Below are 27,799 nucleotides of genomic sequence, written 5' to 3' on the forward strand. Positions count from 1 at the left end.
AAGGTGAGCTCTCTGGGCTTGGGCTACACAGGGCAGCAGGGTGCAGCGGCCACACTGTAGTTTCTGCAGTGGTTGTGTGAATGAATTCTCCTTCCTCCCTTCACTTGAGCATCTAAGTGTTTGGAAGCTGAATTCTCCCTGGCCTGAGGTGTTCCCAGTGGATGGATCACCGCAGGCTTGTCTGCCCCAGGCCCAGCGCTCATCTCCATTTCTAGGCCCCTCCTGCGGCGCCTCTCTGCCTTCTTCAGCGTGCTCTTTGCCCTCCCTCATTAAACGTGGTTTCTGTAGAATGTGATTTGAATTAACTCTTGGGAGAAAAATCACAGAAACCAGGAAAGGGGGGCCGTGGGGAGGGGGCAGTGAGTCATGTTTCCGTGTGTATTTTTCAAACTTTCCAGTGGGAGTTTGGAAAGCAACACTCTTTCGGTTGCCAGCTTGGACCTGGCTCTCCAAGGGTCCCTCGGTCTGTTTCTATAGGGCCGTGCCCTGGCCCACCCTTCAGGTCTGCTTTGTTTCCTGGGATCCCAACCCCTTCTCCCTCTGGGCTGGCTCATGCTGTGGACGGGCTCGGGGAAGTCCCTCCTGGTGTGGCTCTTCAGTCTCGCCTCTGTTGTCATTTCACAGTGGTGACCCTCCATCTACCTCCATTTCAGGGTGGACCCATGAGGCCTGCAGCCACTCTGGCCAACCCTTCAGCCCTCAAGAACCTCCATCAGCACCAGGGAGCCTGGGCTCCAAGAACCTCCTCTCTGCTGTGGCAGCTTCCTCTTTGTGTCCTTCCCTCCCATTTCTGCACCCCGATTTCCAGAGGGCCTCTGGCCGAGGGTGAGAACCCACTGACCCCCAGGGAGAAGCCCTGCAGAGCAAAGACCTCACCCTGAGGAGGTGGGTAAAGAAGAGAACCCCTCTTGTGTGCTGGGCCCTGAGCTGGGCCCTGGGCACATCTTCTGCCCTGGGAAGGGGTGTCAGGATGTCCATTTTGCATATGGAAACCGAGGCTCAGCCAGGGAAATGGATGGGGACCTTAAGGGTGGTGGGGAGGTCATCTCAATCCCTTCTTGCAGGCCCGGAGCCCTTTTACCCTCCCCCAAAGCTCCCATCTGCTGCTTCAGGGGTCCTAGCCTAGCTGTCCGTCTCCCCTGCCCCTCCCAGCTTCTGACTAATACTTCCTGGCGGCAGTTATATGTCCTGCCCCCACTGTGCCCATGCCAGCGACAGCCCACATCACATGGGCCACATCTGGCTCCATTTGAGCACACCCTCCCCTCCTTTGTCCCTCCCCCTCCTCTGCCCAGGCACCAGATCAGGAAGGACCCCTGAGAACCTCTCTTCTCTGGATCTATCAGCCCTCCTTGCCTGCCCTTTCACAACCTCTAAGGGAGTCACTCCTTCCCCTCCTTTCAGCCTCCTCATCCTCTCTTCCAGCTTCCACCCCCTGGACACCTTGACTCCATCCTTCAGCATCCCTTCCCTCACTGTACCCTGACTGCTTAGACCACCTCCTTCTCCAGCCCCCACTGAACAACAGATTGGGAAGGGGAATTTTGCAAGGTTCGAGACCCCAGAGCTGTCCTAGGGGAAGGGGAAGGCCGGTCAGCCCAGGGATTAAGTTGCCTCTAGCCCAGCCCTCTGTCCAGTTACCAGCATGGGGCTGGGGTGGGGGGGACATTGGTAGAGGTGACTCCAAGGTATGTGTGCATGGAGGGATATAGCCGAGCCTGCGTGGAGCGGGTGGAGGGCTGAGGGGAACTGAATGGCTCACCCTCTCTAAGTTGTCTTTTGTGAGGGATGGGAGGAGGCTGGAAGGCCCTCTAGCTACTGGCTTCCCTCCTCCTTCCTCCCTGCTTAGCAACTGTTGCTGGGTAAATATTTGCCCCACCAGGATCAGCGGCTGGAGAGCTGGCGTCAGCCCGGGCAGCTGCCCCTCTCCTCAGTTCCTGGGCCTCCCCTCTGCCCAGCTCTCCACTCCTCCTGGGCCACCTGACCTGGACTACAGATGTGATCTCCCCACACTTACCTCAAAGCTCAGTTCTTCCTCCCTCACGGTAGACTTCTTCCCCAAACTTCTTCCTCTGCCCGCTCTTATCTCTCCCCCATCCCCACTTACCCTCTGTGCTCAGATCTCTCTGGTCCATCCTCCACCGCTTGTCCACTAAAGTGAGGCCCCACCTCTGAGCCAGACAAGTCCCTTGCCTCTACCCCACCACACCCCACTTGGAGCCCAGCCTGGCTATCGCATCTGGTACATCTCTGGCGTTCACTGAGCCCCAGGACCTAACTTCCTCTGCTCTAACAAAAAATATGCCCCCACCCCTAAACCTTATCTGAGCTCCCCGAAGCTCCAGGCAGAGGGAGGAGAGGGGATGCAGGATGTTTTGATGGACACCCTGTCCGTCCTCCATTCCCAGGCCAGGCAGCTCCGCTTCAGGAAGCCAGCGCCATTTTCACCTCCTCTGGGGGTGTCATGGAGGGAATCCTGGCCAAGAGGAAACAGATGCCCCCTTGGCCCCTCCCTGGGCAGCCTGAGAGCACACCAGCCTCAGCCCATGCATCCTGTCCCTCCCAGGCCCCCGCTGCCCACCCCTGCTCCAGTGGTTTCCCCATCACCTGTCACTGTGATGAAGAGCCCCTCAGGGGTCAATGGCCAAAGTGAGGTGCGCTCTCAGGGTGCCCTGTGAGCTTTGGATTTACTGGACAAAGAAGGCAAATGGGGTGCTACTCTGGGGCAGACCTGTGGGTGACTTAGGGATAGTGGGAAGGGGAAATCTGGGAAGTTGGACCAAGGCAGGTCTAGAAATGAGTGGGGTTGGTCTGCATGATGTCCTAACTCCTCCCAGCTCTGAAGTTCTGGCTTCTAGGCAATGAATGATGAAGCACTAGCCCAAGGCAGTCCCTCCCCATCCCATGGGCCTCCCTCCAGGAGCTCCTGATCTTGGCAGAGATGCTGCCCATCCACCTGCCCCACCTGGCAGTCCCAGCCACTTCTCCAGAAAGTGCCCTTTGCTCCATCCACCCATCAGGAAATCTCTTGCAGATTAACCACCATTCTCCTTTCGAGGGTTCACTTTCCCAGTTGACCCCCCCTGGTGTGAGTGCCCGAGGTGGGGGGGGTAGGGTGGGGGTGGGGGGGTAGTCTTCAAAGCGGGCCCTGAGGAGCTTAGGAGAGGCAGGGGCTGGAGCCTCAGGGGAATTTATGGTGAAGGTAAGAAAGGTGAAGCTCAGGGACCCTCAGTTGCAGGCCGGGGAGCCTTCCTGGCCTTTCCGGAACCCTCAGAGGAGTCTGCCCATGTTTGCACGTGGTCATATTTCTGTGTAAAATCTGTAAAAGATCTTCTCATATTTTAAAAATAAAGCCTCCCCACAAAAATTGGATGAACACTTAGGGAGACCGATTGTCCGGTTTGCCAGGAATTGTCCCGGTTTGAGCACCACAAGTCCCTTGTCCTTTGTCTTAGGAAACTCCTCAGTGCTCTGCAAACAGGACAGGTGGCCCCAGTTTCAGGCCCCACATTTGTTAACGTTTGGTCCTTACGTGGATGAGGGGAGGGGGACAGGGAATCCTTTTCTACCTCACTTTCTGCAAGTGTACGGGTGTGTAGGGCTTGGGGACCCTTTTCTCCAGCCCCAGTCCTGGAGTTGTGGAGCTTCTGTTTGTTTCCTTGGCAACAGGGAGAGGAAACCCCCATTTAGCAGACCCGGGAGGCCCCAGCAACCACACACACACACACAGATACACACAGACTCACAGGCAGCCGCCCACACGCAGGCGCCTGCGTCAGCACCAGCCGTCGGCACTGCCCGCCTCCGGGCCGGGGCGGGGCGTGGAGGGAGGAACAACCCAGTCGGAGCCCGAGTCACACTACCGCCCCAACTGATCTGCCGCTCCACATGGCTCCACCCATGTCTCCGGTGCCCCGCCCCTTCTCACTCCTACCTCCCCTCCCCCACCCTCACCAGGTGGGGAGGGGCCATAGCTGGGGGTTGGAGAGGAGAGAGGAAAATGTCACTGCCGAATTCCTCTTTGCGCCCTAGTCTGGTGTGTACCGTGGCAGTATTGTGTTTTGTGGTGTGTACTGTGACAGTTCTGGAAACCTGAGGCTCACAGGTGGGGCGGGTCTCTTGGCCCAGTTGGGAGGGGGATGGGGTTTGGAATGTTGGGCAGGACCTTCCCGGCGGACTCTCCCGATTTTGCTGTTGGATTGGTCTCCTGGGGCCTGGGCTGAAGAGATGTGGGATATAGTCAACCTGGAGGCAGACACCTGGGGTTTGGGGCCTGCTTCTGACACCTGTCTGCTGTGTGGCCTTGAGCAAATCAGTTAACCTGCCCAAGCCTCAATCTTGGGGGTAATGGTGTTTGCTTTTTGCATCTCTAAGAGGTTGGCGAGGGTTACAGTAGTAATCTTAATTGTGAAAGGATCACACCTGGGAGACCTGCCCAGCCAGGTATGAGGTGTAAAGGGTTAGTTCTCTATCCATTATCCAGCAGCCCCTTCTGGCCAGGCTGGAGCCCTGAAGGAAAAGAACTGTGCTCTGGCTCAGCAGCCAGCACCCCTATGTCACAGTGACGTTAATGCCGGTCTCTTGAGGTGGATTAGCCCCTCAAATAGGTCCAGAGTGCTGTCCTGTCTCCTGTGATAGCATGCGATGGGGTCAGAGTGCTATTTCGGGGGTTCTGAGTGACCTTGGGCAAATCTTTCCTCTTCTGGCCTTAGAAGCCACTTGTAAAGAGAGGGGCTTATTCCCCAGAGCCCTGGGGGCCTCTTGGGAGAGGCGCAAGGGATCACCAGGCAGGAGTCCCCAAATCTCCCTACTAGAGAGGCTCTGCCTCTGTCATTTAGTATCTTGGGCTTTTGGGGTGAGATTTCATTCGAATGAGGGGTTCTCTGTCTTTCCAAACGGCTGTCAAACACACGCTCCTTCTAAGGGCCTTCCTGGCTGAACTAAGCTAAGCTAATTGCCCTGAACCTGCATCATTCCATCTAGCTGAGTCTGGGTAGGAAGAAGGCAGTCTAGTCAGCTGGGCTACCTTAGGTCAATTAGTCAACCTCTCGGAGTTTTGGGGTTTTGGTATATATTGATAAAATGCAGATAATAATACCTCCCTCATAAGGCTAAGGTGAAGATTAAGTGGGATCACCTACACACAGCCCCTAGCCCAGTGCCTGGTACATGGCAGCCACTTAAAGAACAGGCAAGTCCTTCCACCCTCAAGGTTATAATAATCACCTGTGTACAAGTGACTCAGCAGTTCAACAGGTGTTTAGTACTAGACCCTGTGATCAAAGGATGAATAAGACAGGGACCCTCCCTCAAGAACTCACTATAAAGGGACCCTCAAACTATGGCCTTGACTCTCCAAATCAGCCCCCACTCCCTAGACCCTCTGCCAAAGAGTTACTTCTTCCCACCCCTATGGGGGAGTATAACTGTCTCCCCAGTGGCCTAGGACCCATTCGAGTCCTCCTCTCTCTCACTCCTACCTGTCCAGGATTATAACCTGGTGGGTAAGTGCTTGGCTTTCAGAGTCAGGTCCACCTGTATTACAATCCCAGTTCTGCTACTTACCATATGATCTTAGATAAGTGGTTCTCAACTGGAGGTGATTTTGCCCCACAGGGGACATCGGCACTATCTGAAGACTTTTTTAAAAAAAAAATTATTTATTTGGCTGTGCCGGGTCTTAGTTGCGGCACACGGGATCTTCATTGCTGCGTGGAGGATCTTTAGTTGCGGCATGTGGGCTCTTAGTTGCGGCATGCAGGACCTAGTTCCTTGATCAGGGATCGAACCTGGGCCACCTGCATTGGAAGTGTGGAGTCTTAACCACTGTACCTCCAGGGAAGTCCCCCTCTCTCCTTCTTGACCCCAGGCTTATCAAGCAGCAAGAATCCTCTCTCACAGGCCCCATCCCTGAACCAGGCGGCTGCCTCCATTTCCCCCTTCTCTGGTCCTGGTCCTGACTTTCCTCCCACACTTTCCTGCCTCACCTCTAGTGTCTCCCTGCTCAGCTCAGCTGTGCACCCTTCTCAGCTCTTTCCCGCTTCTGCACCTCTACACAGACTTCCTCCCTGCACCAGTCCACCCCTACTCCTCCCACACGTCCTGCCAAAGTGGCATAAGATAGTGAAGTCTTGGACCTGGCTGCCTTGTCCAAGTTCTGAGCTCGGCCTATTACTGTTTAGTTTTGGGAAAGTCAGCCTCAGCTCTGAAACAGGGAAATAATCTCCAGCCCATAAGGTGGTTTTGTGGAACGAAATTGAGAATGTATGTGAAAACATGCAACTATGAAGAGCGTCAAAGTGTAAGTTACCCGGTTTGTTGAGCATTATCCCACTTTATATTTTATTTTCATAGCACTTAACCACCTTCTAACAAACTATAATTTTGTCTTTTATTTATGGACCATCTCCCTCCACTAGGATGTCAGCTCCATGAGGGTAGGGATTTTTGTCTGTTTTATTCACTGCTGTCTCCCAGTGTCTAACTCAGTGCTTGGCACACAGTAGGTGTTCAATAAATGTTTGTTGGATGAGTGAATTCACTATCTATGTATAAGGCACTTCTGTAAAGCCCGAAATCTACCTCCTCCAAGGAGCCTCCCTTTAAATACATGTTACTTAATCATTGCAGCATCCCCATGCTGCAATGGGGAAACTGAGGCTGAAAGAAAAGAAATAACTTGCCCAAAGTCAGTCACCTGAAAAAGTGGCAGGACCAGATGCATTTGTTCATTTAAGAAACACTGAACACCTCCTGTATGCCAGGCTCTGGGCCAAATGTTGGGGACACAGATGGCCAGGATTTGGTCCCTCCTGTCCCTCACAGCACTTTTGCGAGGCAGGGTCAGAGGAAGGCCCAGGATGCTATGGGAACAGAGGTGGGTCCCCCTCCAAGGTCATTGGTCTTCAAGACAAGTGCCCCTCCACTGCCCAAACCACCCCTTGGACTCAACAACTATATTCTGATATCACTTATTAATGTTCCAGCTCCCAGCTTCCGGGATCCATTTGGAAATCATTATCCAGTTAAGGGTTCTATGCTGCTCTTTAACCACTTGTGCTTGGTTTTGCCTTTCCCTCTGTTTTCCCTACAAGTGGGCAACTCCCTTGAGAGCAAACATAGTAGCTCAACCCCCATGTCTTTGGTAGCCACACTACCCACGTTACAGATGAGGGAACCGAGGCCCAGAGAATTCAGTAGCAGACCTGTCATCACATAGCAAGTGGGAGATAAGAAAGATTGGAACCTGGTCTCCACCCAGTCACAACTCCCCCCAGCCCTCACCCCCAGCAGGCTCCGCTCATCTGGACCTGGCCTTCCCTGCTTTCTCCTGCTTCTTCTGGGACTGGTGATCTACACCTGGCAGCAAGAGAGCTGATGATGACATTTGGGATTCAGAGTTAGGATTGAATATTCAAGATAAAGTCCCTTCGAAGTTCATGTTTAGGATTGAGGCCATTGTGGTGGTGGTAAGGTGGGGGGACCCTTTGGAAAGGACCTAGAGTGAAACTTAGGGTGAGTTCCCCCCCTTCTTTCTCCTGCCTCTTTTCTCCAAAGATGGGGAGGTCTGAGCTAGGAAGGGTTAAGTGTGGATTTGCTTCCCCAGCCAGGAGGGGAAGCCAGGCCAGGCAGGGACTGGGGGGGGATGGGGGGGCGGGGGGACGCTCAGTGGAGTGGGGGCTAAGGCAGTGGGAACAGCCAGTGTCCCGCACGTTTCATTGGCACACCCACCCTGCCTCTGCTTTTGGTTTGGAGAGTACAAGAGGGAGAAACAGAACAAGGCTTTTTGTTTTGTCTGGGAAGCTGAAGGTGAGTGCCATGCCCTGGGGGAGAGGGCTGCAAGGAGGGGAAGCCAAATCCTGAGTCCCTCAACTGGGTGCATCCTGTATACTCACCACACTGCCAGTCACCCCCCTAGAGATGGGAACCTAAGCATCCCCTTCCCGGTTCCTCTCCCTGAATACTCAAGAGTCCCTGCCTTAATCCCGCTCCAGCCCCTTGTCCCTCTGAAGCCAGCTCCAGAACCCAGAACAGAGGACCTGTCCAGCTCTGCTTCTCTTGCACATCCTGATATCCTGGAGCTGTAGAAGTCAGCAACATAATTTAATTTCCCCCGTTGCTCATCAGAGAATAAGCTGTGGAGGCCACAGGGGAAGGGCAGGAAAGCACATGGGTTCTGGAGCCTCAGCCACTGCCACCTCTTAGGATGAGATGGTTGGTGGGGCCAGGGCCAGGATAAGGGAGGGGAGTAGAAGGCTGATTAGTAGAAGTCTTTGATGAGTCCTGAGGATGGAAGCTCCAGAGCCTGGGGTGGGGAAGCCTGGGGACTTGGGTGATCCTGTTTTGTGAGAAGGCCTGGCCCCTCCCCAGAGCCAGTGGCAAAGCAGACCTGGCCAGAGAGGAATGTAGAGATAAGTGCAGTGCTGGCCCTGCAGCCAGCAAGGTTGTGGGAGTCTTTGCTGTCCCTACCTCCCACCATCCCTTCTCTGGCTGAAACCAGGATAGAGACCCAACATTGGCTGTCCAGCCCCCAGCCCTGCTCCCCCTTTCAGGCCCCTCTGGGAACCACAAAAATCTGGGACCTGGTGTCCTGGCAATGTGATGAATGCATGCACAGCTCTGGTATCTGTTTTAAATTATCCATTAAAATAAGTACAGTCCTGGAAAAAAAAATAAGTACAGTCCTAGAGTTGGTGGGGTGGGGTGAGGAGTAGAAAGGGACTGAAGTGGGAGGAACCTAAGGCAGGCTCTTTTTCCAATTGCTTGAATCCAAAGGAAAGGGGCAGGAGATGGGCAGTGCCTGGGTCCAATTCTTGGCCTTCTCTGGGGCCTGTGGCTTGTTCCTTGGGTCTAAGACCCAATGGTTGGTTTTGAAGGCAGATTAAATTGGGGCAGAAGATAGGAAAAGAGCAACTCCAAACTCCTGGTCCCCACCCGAAGTTTGAGGGTGTAAAAGGAACTCAGGATCGAGAACTTTGCTGCAGCCCTCCCTCCAACCACCCCAGGGAACCCAGGCATTCTTCCCCACCCCACCCTGGCATCCTGAGATGCAGCTTTGAATGGACTGCCCACACTTGGGGGAGGCGGGGTAGGGGTGACTCACTATCACTATGGGGTGGAAAGGGGGAGCCAGTGGTGGAAGAAGAGTGAGTCACCCTGATGGGCACCAGCCTTAGCCCTCCCCCTACTTTCCTGGATCTGCCTGCCTGGCACCCTCCCTTGCTTTACACCCACTTTCCCTCTCTCCCCCGCCCTTTGCCCACCCACCCTCACCCCTTGGCTCTGCCCTCTACCCCCAAGGCCTGAGGGAGTTGGGGCAAACTTGTAGCTTGGAGCACTGAGCAGGCAGGGACCTAGACGCGAGCTTCTGCTAAGCCTCGGGCACGCGGGGGTGCGCGAGAGAGGGTAGAGACCTACTCCGCCGCCACCACCGCCGGGTGGTCCTCTCCCCTCCTCACCCCTCCCGCCCCCCCAACCCCCCGTGGGTATGCGACGGCCCCTTTAAGAGCAGTGGCCCCTCCTCCCATTCCCTAGACCTATTAGAGCCTTTGCTCGGGCGCCGGTGACTCAGAGTGTTCGCGGGAGCGCCGCATCCATACGGGCCAACCCAGATCCCGAGGTCCGACAGCGCCCGGCCCAGATCCCCGCGTCTGCCAGGAGCCAGACGAGAGCCAGCCAGCCGGCCGGCGAGCTCCCACCCCGAGCAGTCCCTGTCCTTCGGCCCGAGCCCCTTGCCCTTCCCGGGACCTCTGCCCCGCGGGCAGCGTTGCCACCCTGCCGGCCATGGAGACCCCGTCCCAGCGGCGCGCCACCCGCAGTGGGGCGCAGGGCAGCTCCACCCCGCTGTCGCCCACCCGCATCACCCGGCTGCAGGAGAAGGAGGACCTGCAGGAGCTCAATGACCGCTTGGCGGTCTACATCGACCGTGTGCGCTCGCTGGAGACGGAGAACGCAGGTCTGCGCCTTCGCATCACCGAGTCCGAGGAGGTGGTCAGCCGCGAGGTGTCCGGCATCAAGGCCGCCTACGAGGCAGAGCTCGGGGATGCCCGCAAGACCCTCGACTCGGTGGCCAAGGAGCGCGCCCGCCTGCAGCTGGAGCTGAGCAAAGTGCGCGAAGAGTTCAAGGAGCTCAAGGCACGGTGAGTGCGCCCAGGTGGCGGCGTGGGGCCGGGAGAGGCGCAGAGAGGGCGGGCGGACTGTCGCCCTTGCCGAGCTCCAGGCGGCTGATAACTTTGCGTTATAGTCTCCTCCCTCACCGGAACCGCCCCCAGCGGGTGACTGGCAGTGCCAAGGGAAATTGTCAAGACAGGACAGAGAAGGGAGGGGTCTCTGGGAGAGGGTGGGATATATAAGGTAACGGCGCGGGCAGCAGGGCCAAGTAGGGGCTGGTGGCAGGTCCACATTCTGTCAGGGTGGGATTTGCCAGTCATTTGGGGCCTGGGGGAGAGTCTTGGGCAAAGCGGAACTGGCCCTGCCAGGTCTAAGAAATCTGGGCACCCAGGACACTTTGGAGTGGGTGAAAGGCTCCTGTTAGAACTTTCTTGGCAGGCTTGGCACTGTGCCAACTTTGCCCAGCCTGGCTCTGAACACATGACACCCACTAAGACAGAGCTCCCAAGCTGGCAGATGTCCAGTGGTGCTGGAGAGAGGTCACCAAAGCAGGGTGACCCCCTTTTTCCCCTGCAGGGGCATGGTGATGGCCCCCTCGGCACGACCCTTATCCGGGTTCTCTCTGAGAGTTGGGAAGCTCTCCTTCACTCCCTACCTGTCTGGGACCTTCCCTGGACTCTGACAGGCCCACCAAAGAGCTCCAGGAGAGCGGCTTCCCCACAGCTCTCACAGCCCTTGGCCTGCTTGGCCCAGGAATGCAAGGGAGGGAGGGAGACAGAGGGCAGAGGCTCCCAGCTCAGGAAGTTGTGCTATGCCCAGGTCTGCCTCCCTCCTTCCCCACCTTCCCCCATCCCACCCTCACCCTCTGCCTGGAGTCTTCGAGTGTTGGGAGCTTGTCGCTCCCTGCCTCCCTCCTTGGGGTGAGCCGCTTTCATTTTCCCAGCCAAGCTGAGCAGCCTTTGCTCCGGCCCAGTCCTCTCAGCCGCTGACTTTTTGTTGTTGTTGTTCTTTGCCTTGTTCAACTACCAGAATATAGTGACATTTTTGAAATCCAGCCGTTGGAAGCTTCAGGCCACTCCTACCTTACCCATCCCTGCCCCACTCTACCGCACCCTACTTGGCTCCTCCCTCTTTTCTAAAAAGGCCTTTGGAGCTGGGAAGTTTAGGCCCTCTTCAGCTCCCCAAGAATTTGTTTTCTATGAAGACCTCAGCCAAAGAGCACTAAAGGTGCTTGGAGATCCCTGGTTGGGGTGGGGTATGGTTTGACTTTCCTTCTTTCCCTTGGCATCATCTCCAGACTCATGCTCTTCTCAGAACCTCTGTGTACTCAGTGCTTTATACCCCTTCATGAGCCCCTAGCCCCAGGCATGGTGGGTGTGGCAGATCCATCATCCCCTTGTGAAGATTAGATGGAAATTGAAATTGTGTGGAGAGGCAGGGTGACTTGCCTGCCACCCCCAACTCTGGCTGTGGCTTGTGGGGATCTCAGTTCCCCGGCCAGACCAGGGATCGAACCCGGGCCATGGCAGTGAAAGCCCAGAATCCTAACCACTAGGCCACCAGGGAACTCAGGGTGACTTTATTTCTGTTGAAAGGGATCACTCCTGTCATTGTTCACTAGTGATAGGAGTAACTTAGTTAGCAGGACAGACAGGAGGCAAGCTAAGGGGAGTCCCAGAGAATTAGTGTTCTAAACTAGTCCACTCAACTACCAAACTACTACCTTGCAGATCCCAGTGAAGGGCATTGTTAGCAGATCTTTTTCTGGGGAAGGCATTGATCAGGGAACAGAACAAGTGGAGTCTACGGTCTCTCGCTAACCCAGCCACGCCAGTCTGCCTCCTCTGCCTCCTGGTGCAGCTGTCCGGGCCTGGGACACCAGGCGGGTGTGCACGCATGTGGAGCAGGGCCGGGGGTGGTGTGTGTACTTGTTATATTTAGCCACCTGCCTCTCTTCTCCCCCACTCATCCTGGCTGGGGAGGCTGGACTTCCGGAAAAAGGGGGGCGGGTTTGCACACCTGGATCCTAGGCTGATGGGAGGCAGGGTGGAGAGAAAGAGGGCTCAGGTTGGGGTTTCTGTCCTGTTCTATGTCCCCAGTGGGAGGAGCAAGGATTTGTTGCTCCCTTTTGCATCTGCTGTGCTCAGGGTGAGGTGCGGAGTAGAATGAAGAATTTGGGAGAGGGAGAAAGGCATTGACCTAACTCCTCCCACTAAAGCCTAGAGAGAAAGTGTTGCCTGGTTTAATGTTTAGTTAGAGCTCAGAGTTCAGGGCCAGGCTTTGGGTTGGGATGCAGAGCTGTCCGTAAGATCTTGTGGGGATTCCTGGCCCAGCCTGTGTACCTTGACCACACCCAGGGGTTTGGGGCACCCTCTCATCAGGCTGGGTTACAGGCTGCAAGCAGAACCACTACCCCCACCCACAAACACATACACACATCCTCTCAATTCTGGAGCCCCAGGGATTTGGACACCTAAGTGTGGGAAGAATGAGGCGGTTAAAAGCATCAGGGAAGGTCTGCCTGGGGTCCAGGCTTGGAACTAGGCCCCACCCCAAGCAGGACAGCTGGGTGGATGACTCAGATGCTGCCCCCCTCTCTCCCACCCTGGTGGCTTTACAAGAGACAGCAAGAGACAGGGTGGAGACAGCAGATGTCTGAAAGGGAGGGATGGGGGCCTGAATGTCTGCATCTTCTGCTCCCCACTCCCCACTGCATCCTGGGATCCTTTTCTGCCTCCTTCCTAGGGTTGTTCTGGTGGTGGTCTGGAACCGGGACTCGTGACAGGCAGTATGCACAAGTAGTTCTAGAGTTGAGTCTAGAGTTATGGGCTTGGGCTGCGGGATGGTGCCCGGGTCTGTGTCTTCCCATGCGGAACTGGTGGAGGAAGGCTGAGTCAGAAGTGGGGAGATCCCAGCCCCACAAAGCAGAAGCGTCTCTTCCCCCGCAGACAAGGCCTGGGTGCTCAACGACTTCCTGAATTGCCCACCTTTTGCGGTCCTGGTTGGGACAGGCAGGGACCTGCCAGGCCCAGGTTCATCCAAGCTCTCATCAGGATAAGAAAAGCAAAAGCCAGAGAGGTGTAGAGGCCTGTGCCATGTCACACAGCAAGGGAGTGACAGGTCAGGACTTGAGCACAGGCCTTCTGGTTCTTAGTTATGTGCTCGTACCATTAAACCTTACTTCTCTAGCTTAGGGGACAGGCTGGAGGATCTGGAAGGCGGGTTGGGGTGACTGAGGCGCACTCCTGCAGTCTGGAGATTCTGCTCTGGGGCCAGTGTTGTCTTCATGTTCTGCTGTCCTGCAGGGCCTGTTAACACTTGATCAATAGCCTTTGCCACATCCCATACCTGGAAAGACCCAGGACCCTGCCAGGCCATGGATCATGAGTCAGAGCTCAGGGAGGCTGGTGATTCCTGTCTTGAGACTGTCTTGGGACTTGTCATGGGAATTGTCTACCTGGATCTGCAGGAGGCTGTGCCCTTTGGCAGATACATGAGGATAACAGGGATGGAGGCCTTCGAAGGTACCTGGGCCCCAGTCCTCACCTGAGGGAGCTCCTGGTGTCATCTCTTCCCCCACCCCCACCCTGAAGTCCACATTCTTATTCAAACGGAAAGAAGAAGGTACAGCTAACCCTGGGGGCTGAGCAGTAAGTACTTAAGGAGCCCAAGAGAAACAAGAAAGACAGTAATTCCTGCCAGGGCCCCTGATTGCCTTCCCACCGATTGATGCCTCCCGGCCCGGCACATCCCCTGACCTCCAGGAATCTGAGACTTACTCTTGCATGGGACGTGCCCAATTATCCCCACTCCCAGTCCCACCCCCAGTGATTCAGTAGCTCAGTGTCAGGGCTGAAGGCAGGGACAGCTGTGGGGACAACTGGTAGGAGATGCCTTGACCTACCAGCTGTGCCTCTGCTCCCCCTCCCTTGCCTCCCTCCTCCCCAGCCCCTGACCACCTCTAGCAGCTGCAGCAGGCAAGACCAGGTCTGGCTCAGAGGCCCAGGGCAGTTCATTCCATTCTCACCTCCCTGAGCCCCACCCTGTGTACTGAAGATGACACAGGCCCAGCTCTAATATTCTTGGAGATAGCAGGAAAGAGGCTCTTTGGGGAAGGTTGCAGCACCTCCTACTGCTTAACAAGAGGCAAAGTGGTCCACCAACAAAATGACAGGTAGCAGGAGGTAGCGGAAACAGCCCCGGCCCTTGGTGTCCTTAGTTCTAGGCTTGGCCCTGCCGCTAAATTGCTGTGTGACCTTGAGCAAATCACCCCCCATCTCTGGATTTCCCTAGCTATAAAAGAAAGGGGTTAGGGCAGAAGGTCTCCAGAGATCCCTCCGGTTCCAGAGTAGTACAATGACCCACAAAGTGAGAAAACAGTCCTCTAAAATACCACGCTATAAGTTTGAAAATCGAATATAATTAATAACCAATGCTATTCAAAACAGAAATATTCCCCACAAGCTTGGAATTAAAAGTACTAACACCCTCCTCTCTTTCTCAGAGAAAGTTTGTGAGAAACGGGTAACTATTATGGCATTATATCCTTGGCTTATGCTTTGTTTTTACTGCTAGTAGGAAAGGACACTACGTTTTTAGTGCGTCTCCCTTCAGGACATGTCATGTAGGCTGTATCATGCAGGAGAGGGAGAGTCCCATGGACCTGTGTTGGGGAAGAAGGGAGGCTCTGGGGCGGGCAGGACTGTTACCTTAGTGCTGGCCAGGATTAGACAGCATGAGCCCGGAATCAGACGGAGGTGCAGGGGTGACCTTGAACTGCCCCCTTCTATCCTTCGTGCACCCGCAACCTGAGGCTGGGGCTGTGAGGAAGTCTTGGCCCTTAACAATCTCTCAAGGAAGGGGACAGTTTGGGAAGGAGGCGGGGCAGGGTGGGGGGACAGGAGCTCCCCCTGCCCGTTTGTGGGAGAGGAAGCTTGAATCCTGCCTGTCGAAACCAGGAATAATTCTGGCTGGAATCCCAGGCCCAGCAGAGGAGCTGAGTCACGGTAGAGGGCAGAGTAGAGAGTGGACGGGAGACCCTGAACTTGTCCAGTCAGAGAAGAAAAGGCAGAGGGATGGCCTTTTATTGAAAACTATGATGGGTGTTCTTGTTGAGTGGCAGCAAGAGGGATGAGGGCCTGAATCAGATGAGGGACAGATGGAGGGGAGCAGAACACAGGAGTCCCTTTAGGGACTGGCTCAGGGGAGTTAGAGACCCTTAATTTCAAGGGTCCCAGACCTGGGCAGTTGAGAGGGGGCTGTTTGGGATTGCCAAGGCACCCCCTTCCTCCTCCCGAAGCTCCAACGCTGCCACCCTCTGCTGGCTGGGAGAGAGCATTGCATCTTCCCAGGCTGGAGTTGGAATGCAGTGGTACCAGAACTCCTCGGCCCTCCCCCACTTCCTCTCTCCATCTTGGGGTGCGGCTCCCACCCCCTTCCCGCTGTTGTCAGGGTTAATAACCACGAGCCACCAGGCGGAGGGTTAATACGTCCTAAGAAGGGACTGCTGAGTCACCTTCTTGTAGGGATCCCCTAAATGTCCCACCTTATGGCCAGTGGCCTCCCTCCCTCCCACCCCCAGGACATCCTACCTCTTCCCAGGCCTTCCGTCTCCCCTCCATGCCCCCACTTCTTTTGGTATGTTCCCAGGCCTCAGCCCTGCATTTTTACGACAACACAGGAATAATTTCTGGAGAAACAGGCCAGGAAGAAGGAAAGTGGAGTTTGGCTCGGGACCTGGAGGGAGCGGTAGGTCAGGAAGCCCGCTGCCTGTTGTCCAGGACCCCAGCGCCCTGGCCTCTGGCCGCAGGCCTCTCCTGCCTCTGCACAATGCCACGTTGATACACCCAGCAGCTGTGACTCAGGCCTGGCCCCCTGCCAGTCCCAGCGCCTCTGCTGGAGTTGCGTCTGAACGTGTCAACAGGCCTCCTGTCCCCCTTCTCAGCACCAGTTCCCCCATCCCAACCCTCCCTCTGCTTGGAACTAGACCTGGCTTTGTCTGGGGCGAAGACAGCTGGGAGCCTGGTGGCTCTGGAAGGGGATCTGAGGACCCTCAGACCCCGAGCATATGTGGCAGGTGTCACGCCCAAGGGAGGCGTGCGGAAGCAGAGCCCTGCCTGCTGTGGGTGCATGTGCCTGTATGGGGAGGCCCATGCACCCACATACTGGGGGTCGACCTCTACCATGTGCTTTCCAGGTGCAGGACATTCAGAACTTCACAGGGTGGCGTTTGGGGGAGGCTCAAGGGGCTTCTAAGTCCCTGGAACACCTGCCCCCCTCAGTTCCTCTCTTCAAGGTCTCCTTTCCAGAGAGGGCTGGTGCCTTGAATGCCAGAGTGGGGAACCAGAGGTCCCAGCCTATCCACGTCCTGCCCATACCTGAAAGTGATGGCAGACCCACAGACCAGCCAGGAACCCAAGCAGTGGTTACTTTTGGGGGTGGGGGACCGTCAAACTTCATGGCTCCACACACAGCTGTGGGAGTAGCTGATGTTTGAGGGCTGTTTCACTAAGTCTCTGTATCATCACTCTCAGACTGGGGAGGCTCCCAGCAATTGAGCAGAAGTCGAAGTGTCTTCCAGGCTCTCTCCCTGGGTGTCTCCGTCTACTTTCTTCGCCCCCTGTGTGTGTCGTGCCATTTTCTGTGTCTGTCTCCATCTGTTGCGAGTGTCCTCAGGTGACCGGATGGGCAGGGTTTGAGGGTCTGAGGCTGCTCTTCTCCAGGCCTCGGTTTCCCCATCTGTAAAAGGGCAGGAGTTGGTCCAGGAGGAGGTCCCCCTAGAAGCCTTGAGCTCCTCCTAGTCTCAGGGCATTTGGGGACATACAGAAAAAGCCCCGAGACACACTTGTTACTGGAAAGAGAATAAACCAGCAGATAAAACAACAGCTGAACGCACTTGGAAGAGGAGAGAGGGCTGGGACTGGATCTGGAGGCGCAGGGCTGAGGCGGGGCTCAAACGGAGGTGGGGGCGTGGATTTGGATAGGTGGAGGGAGGGAAGGATACATTTCAGTTTGGGGAGCTGCTGGAACAAAAGGAGGAACGTGCAGCCGGCTTGGGGTGGCTGTTGGAGACGCCCCATCACCTCGCAGGGAGTCAGCCTGGGCCGAGGTCTAGACCCCTGGGAGGAGAGGGGAGAACTCTCGCCAAGCCAGGAGGGCTGGGACTCACTGCTCTGCCCCCAGCCCTGCTCTGCCCTGCCCAGCCACAGGGGGCTCCCTTTCTTGTGAGGCAGGAGACGCTCGGGGGCTCAGGGCCCTTTGTGCTCCTGCCTCCCCTCCCCCTCCTCCCGTCTCAGACCGGCGGTGGCGATGGGGAACTCGGAGGGCCGGTGAGGCTGGGGCGTGGCCAGTGAGGGGACAGGGGCGGGTCTGAGGGAGCCCCGGCTGGGCTGGTCCGACTCCTCCACCGCCCCCGGCCGTCTGCCCCTCCCACTTCTTATTTTTAGCCCTAGCCCGTTGTCGCTGCTCCCCATGTCTCTTCCTCAGCTCAGCGGAGGAAATGGGGGCCTCTCCCTCGGGGCCTAGCAAGTTGCTCCCGGCAAGCGGGCCCAAACAGGCCTGCGGCCGGCCGGCCCTGGCTTCCATATCTGGCATCCGAGCTGGGCTGAGGAGGGTGACTAAGCGGGCGGGTCAGCGCCTGGCCCAGTGCCCACCTCAGCCCCTTTGCTGTGCTGCGTGACTTTCTCCCTCCCCCCCCGCCCCCCCAGGCAGCCCCCAGAGTCCTGGCCTGCAGTGGCCCTGGAGCCTGGCTTCCCTATCCCACCAGCCAGCCTCAGCGTAACAGAGCCCCAGCCTGGGGCCACAGCGCCAGCTCCCAGGTCTCATTTCTACCTTACTCTTTTCCTCTCTGCTCCCCTGCCCTCCCCCACCCGACTCGTCCCTCCTTCTGCGATCAGATATGCCAGACGTGGGAAGAGTTAGAAACAGGATGCCCAGCCCTTCTTGCCTCATGAGCCCGCTGGGATGGAGCCACTCCTGTGTGGGAGGAGCCTGGCGGATGGGAGGGAGAAGCCGGCAACCCACTGGCATGGCATGGGGCCTGGGGCAGAACGTAGGTAAAGCCAGGGTCTCCCCTGTGAGCGCCAAAGGATTTCCCGACCCCTGCCAGAGTATTGTGTGCTTGAGGATGAGTCACCTGTGGAGCCCCTGGTTCCCACCCTTCCAGCTCCCCTTGCCTGCCCCACCCTGTCCTCCCTGCCAGCCCAGTCCTCCCTGCCCTAGCTGTGGGGCAGCAGCCAGCCCCCAGTGGGCTCAGGCACGGGCAGCAGCACCACTCTGGGGCTGAACGCCTGGCCAGTGTCTGCTGGGGGTCCCTGCTAGGGCTGAAGACCCCAACTGGGCATTTGGAGCTGGTGGTCAGGCAAGACTGGGGAGGAGGTTGGAGAGGCACTGGGTTCCGCACTGCCACCCCCAGCGGTCTCTTGGCGAGCGCTTGTGGCTCGGGCCACAGAGCTCCTGAGGTCTGAGTCATGAGCCCATGGGCGACAGCAGCTGCTTCCCCACAGAGTGGAGCTCCCCAAACACGACTGAGAAAACCACAAAGGCTCTTCCTTGCTCCCCTCTCTTTGCTTGGGGTTTCCCTCATCTGCAGTCCTTTCATCACATGTCTTTTAAGCGCTGATCAAAGCCTCCAGGAGGGGAAGGAAAATCGCCCCCTTAATTTCTCTGGAGGCCATTAGGGCACGGGAGGTAGAGCAGCACATCAGTGATTTCCACCTCTGCTCCCGACTTGCTGTAGGACCCTGGAGGGACCCTGGACGAAGCTCTCTGTGCCTGTTTCCTCACTCACGTAGTATTAGCACCTACCTCAGTAGGGAAGCTGTGGAGATTAAGTGAGTTAATATTATAATATTTAGAGCAGTACCTTGTACGCAATGAGGTGTGTTTGCTGTCATTATATGATTATGAGTATTAGTCTGAGTATCAGTATTAATATGAGTATTACTACCACCCCACCTTTGGGAGCAGTAGGAACTGAAGAGGTTATACTGAAGGACAAAGTCCTGCAGTTGTCAGGCTGTGTGAGCCCCCGAGGACAGGGACGCGCAGCTCCCTTGTTTTCCTCTGTCAGTGCTGCGTTGCACTGCCACAGGAAAGGTATTTCCAAGGAGAACTTCTGATGTTCCTCTTCTGGTGTCTGAGGAGGCCAGGGAGGCGGGACTAGGGAAGAGACACCCTTGAGATGCCTTCCGAAAGCATCACGGCGCTCCTTCCTGCTTCTCCCAGCTCAGGCTGGCTGGATCTGGGAGCCCTCTTTCTCCTGCTGGCTTCTCTGCTCTCTCTAGACCTGTGGCTTGTGGGGGGGGGAGGGGAGGGGGAGGAGGAGTCCTGATCAGCAGCCAGAATTAACTGTGACCGCCCCCCACCCCCAGTCCCCATAGCTGCTTGCTGTGCTTGACACTGGGTCACTCACCTTCCTCCTCTGTGCCTCAGTTTCCTCATCTGTACAAGGAGGGAGTTAAGCTGAACGTATGCTCAGCTCCTTCTAGTTCTCTAAATTCTGAGAGCCTCCCAGGATGGCCAGCTGCAGCCGTTTGCCTGCAGGGTAGAGAGGCCTCTTGGCTGGGAAGTCCCTGCCAACCTTGGAGTCAGCCCAAGGGGCTCGGAATCTATGTCTGCTGCGTCGCTTCGCTTTACCAGCGGTTTTTCTTCTTTTTCCCTCCTCGCCCCGCAGCTGCCTCAGCTTCGGAAAAGTTCTGAAGTCATGGAAAGTTGGGGCTATGCTCCCAGCCAGGGGCTGGGCCGGATGGCAGCCAAAACCTGAGCTGGGTTTTGACTTTATTTTTAGCTTTTCTGGCTGAGACGGAGGAGGGGAGACATCCTCCAGATCTGGAAGGGCCTCTTTTCACAGGAGACAGACGCTGTTGCATTAAACAGCTTGTTCTGAGATGTGGCCAGAGGCCTGGACAGAGCAAGCGTGCAGGCTGGGGGTGCTCCCCCCAGGTCTTCGGGTCCTTCCCTTGCCTGTCTGGGCGTTGCTCTGTCCCCCTCCCAGTGGAGCCCAGTTAGAGGGGAGGTGGCTCCTGTTTGAAATCTAAGCTGGTGGCAGGAGAACACCGTCTCAGTCTCGGGCCCTCCGTCCAGGGCTGCCTCCAGTCTAGCCTTCTCCATCCTGCTTCACAGTGAATTGTTGGGTCTCCTGGAGCTGAGGGCTTTGGTGGCAGGAGAAAAATGTTGGCAGGGCCACTTTTCTCCTTTCCAGGATAGAATCTTTTCCCCCTGCCCACGTTTGGTTTTCCTTTTTTCCATCTGCCATGGTGGGTTCATGCTTGAAGTCTGATGAGTTACAGATGGCAACTGGGACCAGGCCCCTTGGCTCTTTCCTTCCACTCCCTGGGTCTAGTGGTTTCTCTCACCACACATTGCTGAAGGGATCATTACAACTGAAAAGTTCTTGGGTTCCCCAGAGGTCTTTAAGAAAATAGGATCCCTCTATTTCTCTAGGTCACTCTCCAGCAAAAATCATCAGCGACCCAGAAGGGGAAGGGAGGTGGCAGAGGCAACCCCTGTTTGGTTGGTTCTAGCTAAAGCTTTACCCAGTTTGAGGAGTGGGGAGGTTCAAGGCTGGAACCCAGATGGACCTGGAGGCCTGGGGGGTCATATCTGGAGCCAGATGCTGAGGCCTGTGGTCCATGTGTCAGGCTCAGCATTCGCAGGCTCTGATGAGGCCCAGAGGGAGGGAGGCTGGAACCCCTGTGCTCTGCCCAGATCAGGGGACCCAGACTGGGTCTGAGAAAGGGAAGGGTCAGTACCATGCCTGGTTGTCCTCATCCCAGGTCTCCCTGAGCTTTAACCAGACTTTCCCTCCCAGCAGTCCCCGGTGTGTAAAAGGGACTAGGGGAGGTGACAGACACCTTTAGGTCTCAAACTGATAAGTGTTAGGGACACACAGACCCAAGGCCTAGGAGCCTGGCTGTCTGGGTACCCGCAGGGAAGGAGGCTTGGCTGAATGGAAGGTGGGTGGAGTGGGGGGAGAAGGTTAAGGCCCTCTGTGGGAAGGGGCAGGAGACAAAGGTGGCTCTGTCTCTTTGGGAAGGAATGGGAGGGGAGAGAGGGAAAAGCATTCATCTCACGGGATCGAGCTTTGCCCTTGGCCCCAGGCACGTTCCTGAGTACTGAGTCATGGGAAGGGTGGAGAAGCAGGAAGGGGGTTTTGGGGACCTTGGGGGAAGTGGGAGTCCAGCCCCAGCGGCAGGGAGATGCAAACAAACCAAAGTCAAGGATGCCCTCCCCTGGCAGTTCGAGGGATAGCAGAGCCAGGCCCCACAGCTGACCTCCCAGAACCTGACTTCTCTCTCTCCCTGGGGGACCTGGCTCTCTCTAGGAACACAGACTTCTCCTTTTAAACCCACTCTTCCCTGGCTTCTTTAGCAATACCAAGAAGGAGGGAGACCTGATGGCTGCCCAGGCCCGGCTCAAGGACCTGGAGGCTCTGCTCAACTCCAAGGAGGCCGCACTGAGCACTGCTCTCAGTGAGAAACGCACGCTGGAGGGCGAGCTGCATGACCTGCGGGGGCAAGTGGCCAAGGTGAGGCCCGCCCGTGATGCCACCTGACATCTGTCCCCCCTCCCCTGACAAATGCACACTCACTCTTCCACCCCAGGCCCCCTCAGGAAGTGCCCGGTCTGACCTGTCACGTGGCATCAGAGCCATTCCCATGTCCTACCATCGTTGCACCCATCCAGACCATATTGCATCCTCCTCTGCTGCCCATCTTGTCTAGCACGGTGAATTTAAAAGAATCCACAAGGCATTTCCATTTAACTTTGCAATGAATTGTGCCTGGCCCTGGATCCCTCCTGGTTTGGCCCTGCTATAGAGAGCCATGATCTCTCTGGGAGGCAGGAGAGGATGTAGACTGTCCACAGAGCCCTGATCAGGAGTGATGGTTGATCACATATGGATGCATGTTCTCAGTGCTCAGCATGTATACGATGATCTTTACTTTTAAAACACTTTGCTATCTACTCTAGCCTCTAATCTCTCATGTTACAAGCTAAGGAACAGCATCAAAGAAGCTGGCTTGTTCCCAGTCTCACAGCCACATCTGCTCAGAGCAGGGCCAGGACTAGAGACAGTCACCAAGCTTCTGTCCTGGGCTCTCTTCCCTCCCAGGCCCTGCTGCCACGGTACACCGTGGAGAGACCAAGAGAAGCCAGCAGGTTGACAAGAAAACCAAGGCTGGGCCATTCTCCTCCCAGGTCCTGCCCCCAGCCCTTCCCAGCTGCACTGCCCAGCTTGTGCTTTCTAAGATGAAGATCTCAGACAGGTGCGCCCCTGCTCGAGCTTCAGAGGATTGTTTCGTGGCAGATAAGGGCGCGTCTCTCTATGATCAAGCCCCTGCCTTCCAGTCTGGCCACCTCTGCTATCACTCTACCCCCTGAGCCCTGTCCTTCAGGCTTCAGCAGTACTGAGCCTTCTGGAGATGTGCTGAAGTGCACATGTGTGCCTTCATCCCTCTGTGCCTTTGCACTTGGCTCCTGTCTGCCTCACTCACCTGTCCTTCAGATCTCAGCCTCTTAGAGGCCTTCCCGGAAGCCCCCTCTACCAACCCAGGCACACTTTGGTTCCTTCCCTCATATTCCTTCTGTACTTTGGATATACTTCCTTTATAGCACTTGCTATGTTGTGCCAGAGAAAGGAGGTACTGTCTTTTTTTTCTTAGCACAGTACCTACCCAGAATCATTACTGTGAGGGAATAAATATATTATTACCTCTGTGGGTATCCAAGGCTCTCACTCCCCTAGACCTGTTTCTGCACATATAAAGGGATGTGCTGGGCGCAGCCCACTTCTCAGCTTCCTTCCAGCTCTGATGTCCTATGATCCCTCTCCCTGACCTCTGCCCCCTTCCTCTCAGCTCGAAGCAGCCCTGGGTGAGGCCAAGAAGCAACTTCAGGATGAGATGCTGCGGCGGGTAGATGCTGAGAACAGGCTGCAGACCCTGAAGGAGGAGCTGGACTTCCAGAAGAACATCTACAGTGAGGTGGGAACTGCGCCCTGCAGACCGGAGGACCAGGGCTGGGTGGTGACAGACGTCAGAGCTGGGGCTGGGGGATCAGCTGTGTGCAGAGCTCCCTGCCTGACTCCCTTGTACTAGTGGATGGGGATTTGGGGGGTGGCCAGCCCCCAGGTTAAAGTGGGGCTTTACAGTGACTCCATTCAGGGTTAGGACTGGGCTGGGAACTTGGGTTTCATCCTTGAAGGACTTGTTCTGATTTTGGTTTCTGGGTCCAACCCTTCCAGGAGCTTCGTGAGACCAAGCGCCGCCATGAGACGCGCCTGGTGGAGATCGATAATGGGAAGCAGCGTGAGTTTGAGAGCCGGCTGGCGGATGCCCTGCAGGAGCTGCGGGCCCAGCACGAGGACCAGGTGGAACAGTACAAGAAGGAACTGGAGAAGACCTATTCTGCCAAGGTGCTCATTCTCCCGTGGCTCCTTTGCTGCCTCTGCCCCCAGCAGCCCTCCACCTGCCCACCCTGAGATGTCCTGTGGGAGATCAGGAGGACGGTGACAGGAGCTCAGGGTACCCGGGACCTGAGGCTGCAGCAGTGATGCCCTTCTCAGGTCCCTCCTGCCTTTGGTCGCTGTAGCCCTAACCCTGTGTCCTCCCCTCCAGCTCGATAATGCCAGGCAGTCAGCCGAGAGGAACAGCAACCTGATGGGGGCCGCCCACGAGGAGCTGCAGCAGTCCCGCGTCCGCATCGACAGCCTCTCCGCCCAGCTCAGCCAGCTCCAGAAGCAGGTGATGCCCCCACCCTGCCCCTCCCCATCAGCCAATAGTCTGGGCAGGATGTCAGGATGTCAGGTGGAAGTCCTGAGGAGGGGAGTGTAGTGGACAGAACATGCCCCCAGGACCACAGGCTGAGTAAGAAGCCTAGGATTTGGAGTCAGATGACCTGTTTGCTGTTCCAGGACTCCCTCTTATCTCACCTGTAAGACCTTCGCTTCCCAGAGCCTTGGTTTTCCCATTTGAACATGGAGATCATTCTTATCCTCCCTAACTCCTAGATCTGCCCCGAGACCCAGCGTGAGGTGTTCAAAGCATCAGTATTCTTCTAGCTGGCGGTGCCACTTGTGGCAGAGGAAATAGATCCTAGCCTCAGATTACGAGATTTCAGTTGGATATTGAGAAGGCCTCCCCCAGTCGTCGCCAGCCAGCCAAGGCCACATTAGAGCCATAAAAAGCTCTCATGGGAGCCTGGATATCCTGGGGAGGATAGCTGGGTGTCCCCTGCCCCTTACCTCTCCATACTTGGGGCCCTTGGGAGCTCATCAGACCCCTGCCCCCCGTCACCCAGCTGGCGGCCAAGGAAGCAAAGCTGCGGGACCTGGAGGACTCGCTGTCCCGTGAGCGGGACACGAGCCGGCGGCTGCTGGCGGACAAGGAGCGGGAGATGGGGGAAATGCGGGCAAGGATGCAACAGCAGCTGGACGAGTACCAGGAGCTGCTGGACATCAAGCTGGCCCTGGACATGGAGATCCACGCCTACCGCAAGCTCCTGGAGGGCGAGGAGGAGAGGTGGGCTGGGCAGGAGTCGGGGAGGTGCTAGCGGCCGCCTCCGGCCTGCCACCAGCCTTGACTAGGCCCCCCATCCTGTCTCCCCCTCCGCAGGCTACGCCTATCCCCCAGCCCCACCTCGCAGCGCAGCCGCGGCCGGGCCTCCTCCCACTCGTCCCAGACGCAGAGCGGGAGCAGCATCACCAAAAAGCGCAAGCTGGAGTCCACGGAGAGCCGCAGCAGCTTCTCCCAGCACGCTCGCACCAGCGGGCGCGTGGCCGTGGAGGAGGTGGATGAGGAGGGCAAGTTCGTACGCCTGCGCAACAAGTCCAATGAGGTAGTCCCCCAGGTTGGGTCTAAGAGAATGCATCCAGGTTAGGGAGAAAACCTGGAAAGTGAAGGGATGGAGTTTGCGGGGAGGGCTGTTCCTCCCATCAGAGGCAGACCAGGGCAGTGTGGGTATCTCCTCCACACTCTGGTTCCAGTCCTGGCTCCGGGACTCATCAGTGGCAGTGAGACCTTCGGCAATTTATTTAACCTCTCAGAGCATCGGTTTCCTCATCTGTAAAATGGGCATAATAATAGTCCCTAACCCTTTGAATTCTTGGGAAATGAAAGTACCGAGTGTGTTTGGCACAGCACAAGAGCCCATAGATGTAGCTATTATTTATCCTTGAGGGGGAAGGCAGTGAGGGGCGGAATAGAGTGAGATAAACCCAAGAGCCTGAACGAGCCTCCCCCAACCTTCCCCTTCTCTCCCTGGCAGGACCAGTCCATGGGCAACTGGCAGATCAAGCGCCAGAATGGAGATGATCCCCTGCTGACCTACCGCTTCCCGCCAAAGTTCACTCTGAAGGCTGGTCAGGTGGTGACGGTGAGTGGCAGGGTGTTTGGGACTCTGGGGTGGCCTCGGGTGGGGATGGGTTGGCCTGAGGATGGGAGTGCTGGAGTGAGCACCCTCCTCTAATTCTCCCTCCCCCAGATCTGGGCTGCAGGAGCTGGGGCCACCCACAGCCCCCCTACCGACTTGGTGTGGAAGGCACAGAACACCTGGGGCTGTGGAAACAGCCTGCGCACGGCTCTCATCAACTCCACTGGGGAAGTGAGTATGCTGCAGGCTGGCCTCTTACTGGACAAAGCTCCCCTGACGGCTAAAGTAGGAGCTAGCTGCCCCCAACCCAAAGGGGCCAATTCAGGGCCACTTTCTCCCAGCTCTCCTGTGCAGTCCCAGGCCCCAAACTCTCCACCCAGTGTGCAGACCCAAAGCTGCCTCCCCCAGCAGCAGGAAGGGTGGAGGTTAGACAGTGAGGATTGTTAAGGCAGACCATGCTCCTGCCCAGGGAGTCTGACAGTGTCACCCTGGGGTAGAAACAGGTCCCTTAGCTCCAGTACCACAGAGGACAGAGTAAGCAGCAGGCTGGACAAAGGGCGGGCCACTCGAAGGTTCTTAGGTGGTCACTGGGTTGGGTATGCTGCACACTCCTCCCCTGGCCCTGAGCCCCTAACCCCTGGGGCTCTCATATCCCCGGCAGGAGGTGGCCATGCGCAAGCTGGTGCGCTCAGTGACTATGGTTGAGGATGACGAGGATGAGGATGGAGATGACCTGCTCCATCACCACCACGTGAGTGGCAGCCGCCGCTGAGGCCAAGCCCACGCTGGGGCACCCAGCCAGGCCTGGGGACAGCCTCTCCCTGGCCTCCCCGTGCCCCAAAAATCTTTTCATTAAAGAATGTTTTGGAACTTCACTTGCTGCCCTGGCTTTTCTTCTCTCTCCTCCCTATACCTTGAACAGGGAACCCAGGTGTCTGGGTTCCCTACTCTGGTAAGGAAGGGAGTGGAACTTTCTGATGCCATGGAGTCTTCCCATGGGAGCAGTGGACAAGGGTCTGGATTTGCCTCCTGGGACAGGGATGGGAGGACAGATGTGGGGCACCCAGCCCTGCCTCTCTCCCCCAATTTCTGTTGCATGCATCTCCTTTCTTGTCTCCTCCCCATTCCTGTCACCTGCATGGCCTCTCATCTCCCCCATTTTTCCTGGGAGAACGGTCTCTCTCACCCACCCCACTTCCCAATTAATTTTGCATGCCTGCTGCTCTACAAGCTTGCTCACTCTCTCTCCTTTCCCTCTTAAGCTCAGAGTAGCTAGGACAGAGTCAAAGCCACAACTCCCATTCCCTGTCTTCTGTCCCCAAGTCTTCCTGACCCTGCCCCCTTTTGTGTCCTCCCTTCCCAGCCCCGGCCCCCTAAGCCCTATCGCCCACCTGCCGTTAGGTTAGGTTAGGTTAGGTTAGGTTAGGTTAGGTTACTCGAGCGCAGAACCCCACCTTCCCGCCTGGCAACTGGGAGCCTGCAGGAGCGCGGAGCCTGGGTGTTGGGCCTGAGCAGTCAGTCTCACACTCGCCGTCAGGCCTGAGCCTTGTCTCCCTCCTCAGGGCTCCCACGGCAGCAGCTCGGGGGACCCCGCCGAGTACAACCTGCGCTCGCGCACCGTGCTGTGCGGGACGTGCGGGCAGCCTGCAGACAAGGCGTCTGCCAGCAGCTCAGGAGCCCAGGTGGGCGGATCCATCTCCTCTGGCTCCTCCGCCTCCAGTGTCACAGTCACTCGCAGCTACCGCAGTGTGGGGGGCAGTGGGGGTGGCAGCTTCGGGGACAGCCTGGTCACCCGCTCCTACCTCCTGGGCAACTCCAGACCCCGGCCCCAGGTGAGTTGTCCCTCTGCCTCCACACCCCCGCAGGCAGGGGGGCCCTGGTCCCTGAGGATTAGGGTGGCCCTGTGGGGGGAGAGCCTTCTCTTCCGCAGCCCGGGGGAGTGGGAGCCTCCTCCCCAAGCCCAAGATCCTAGATGGTCGCTCCCGCCTCCTGTCCCTCCTGTCTGAGCCCCAGATTGGAGGGCAGGGGCGGGGCGGGGGGTAAGAGGAGGGAGGGTATGGGCCAGGTGCTGCAGCTCACACCTCTCCCCTTCTCTCTTCTCTCTTAGAGCCCCCAGAACTGCAGCATCATGTAATCTGGGACCTGCCAGGCAGGGATGGGGGCGGAGGCCTCCTGCTTCCTCCTCACCTCATGCCCCACCCCTGCCCTGCCCCTCCTGGGAAGGGGCTTGAAGCCAAAGAAAAATACCCCTTTGTTTTTTCTTCTATGTTTTTGTTTTTTCTAAGAGAAGTTATTTTCTACAGTGGTTTTATACTGA

The 27,799-nt window shown here is 56.9% G+C and overlaps 1 protein-coding gene and 1 long non-coding RNA gene across 2 annotated transcripts; both read left to right on the forward strand.

The window, feature by feature from the left end:
- Positions 1–417: 417 nt before the first annotated feature.
- Positions 418–1,663, forward strand: LOC132484309 (uncharacterized). Its single transcript, XR_009531168.1, has 3 exons — positions 418–502; positions 654–885; positions 1,426–1,663. It is a non-coding gene; the product is annotated as an uncharacterized LOC132484309 (long non-coding RNA).
- Positions 1,664–9,335: 7,672 nt separating this feature from the next.
- On the forward strand, positions 9,336–27,708 carry LMNA (lamin A/C). Its single transcript, XM_060090729.1, has 12 exons — positions 9,336–10,139; positions 21,481–21,637; positions 22,971–23,096; positions 23,357–23,527; positions 23,730–23,855; positions 24,412–24,632; positions 24,726–24,948; positions 25,378–25,485; positions 25,594–25,713; positions 26,144–26,233; positions 27,045–27,314; positions 27,590–27,708. Exons 1-12 carry the CDS (start codon positions 9,784–9,786, stop codon positions 27,614–27,616), a joined length of 1,995 nt encoding a protein of 664 aa, XP_059946712.1. The 5' UTR covers positions 9,336–9,783; the 3' UTR covers positions 27,617–27,708.
- The last annotated feature ends 91 nt before the right edge of the window (positions 27,709–27,799 follow it).

Source organism: Mesoplodon densirostris, chromosome 2, assembly GCF_025265405.1.
Source record: "Mesoplodon densirostris isolate mMesDen1 chromosome 2, mMesDen1 primary haplotype, whole genome shotgun sequence".
Taxonomy (NCBI): Eukaryota; Metazoa; Chordata; class Mammalia; order Artiodactyla; family Ziphiidae; genus Mesoplodon; species Mesoplodon densirostris.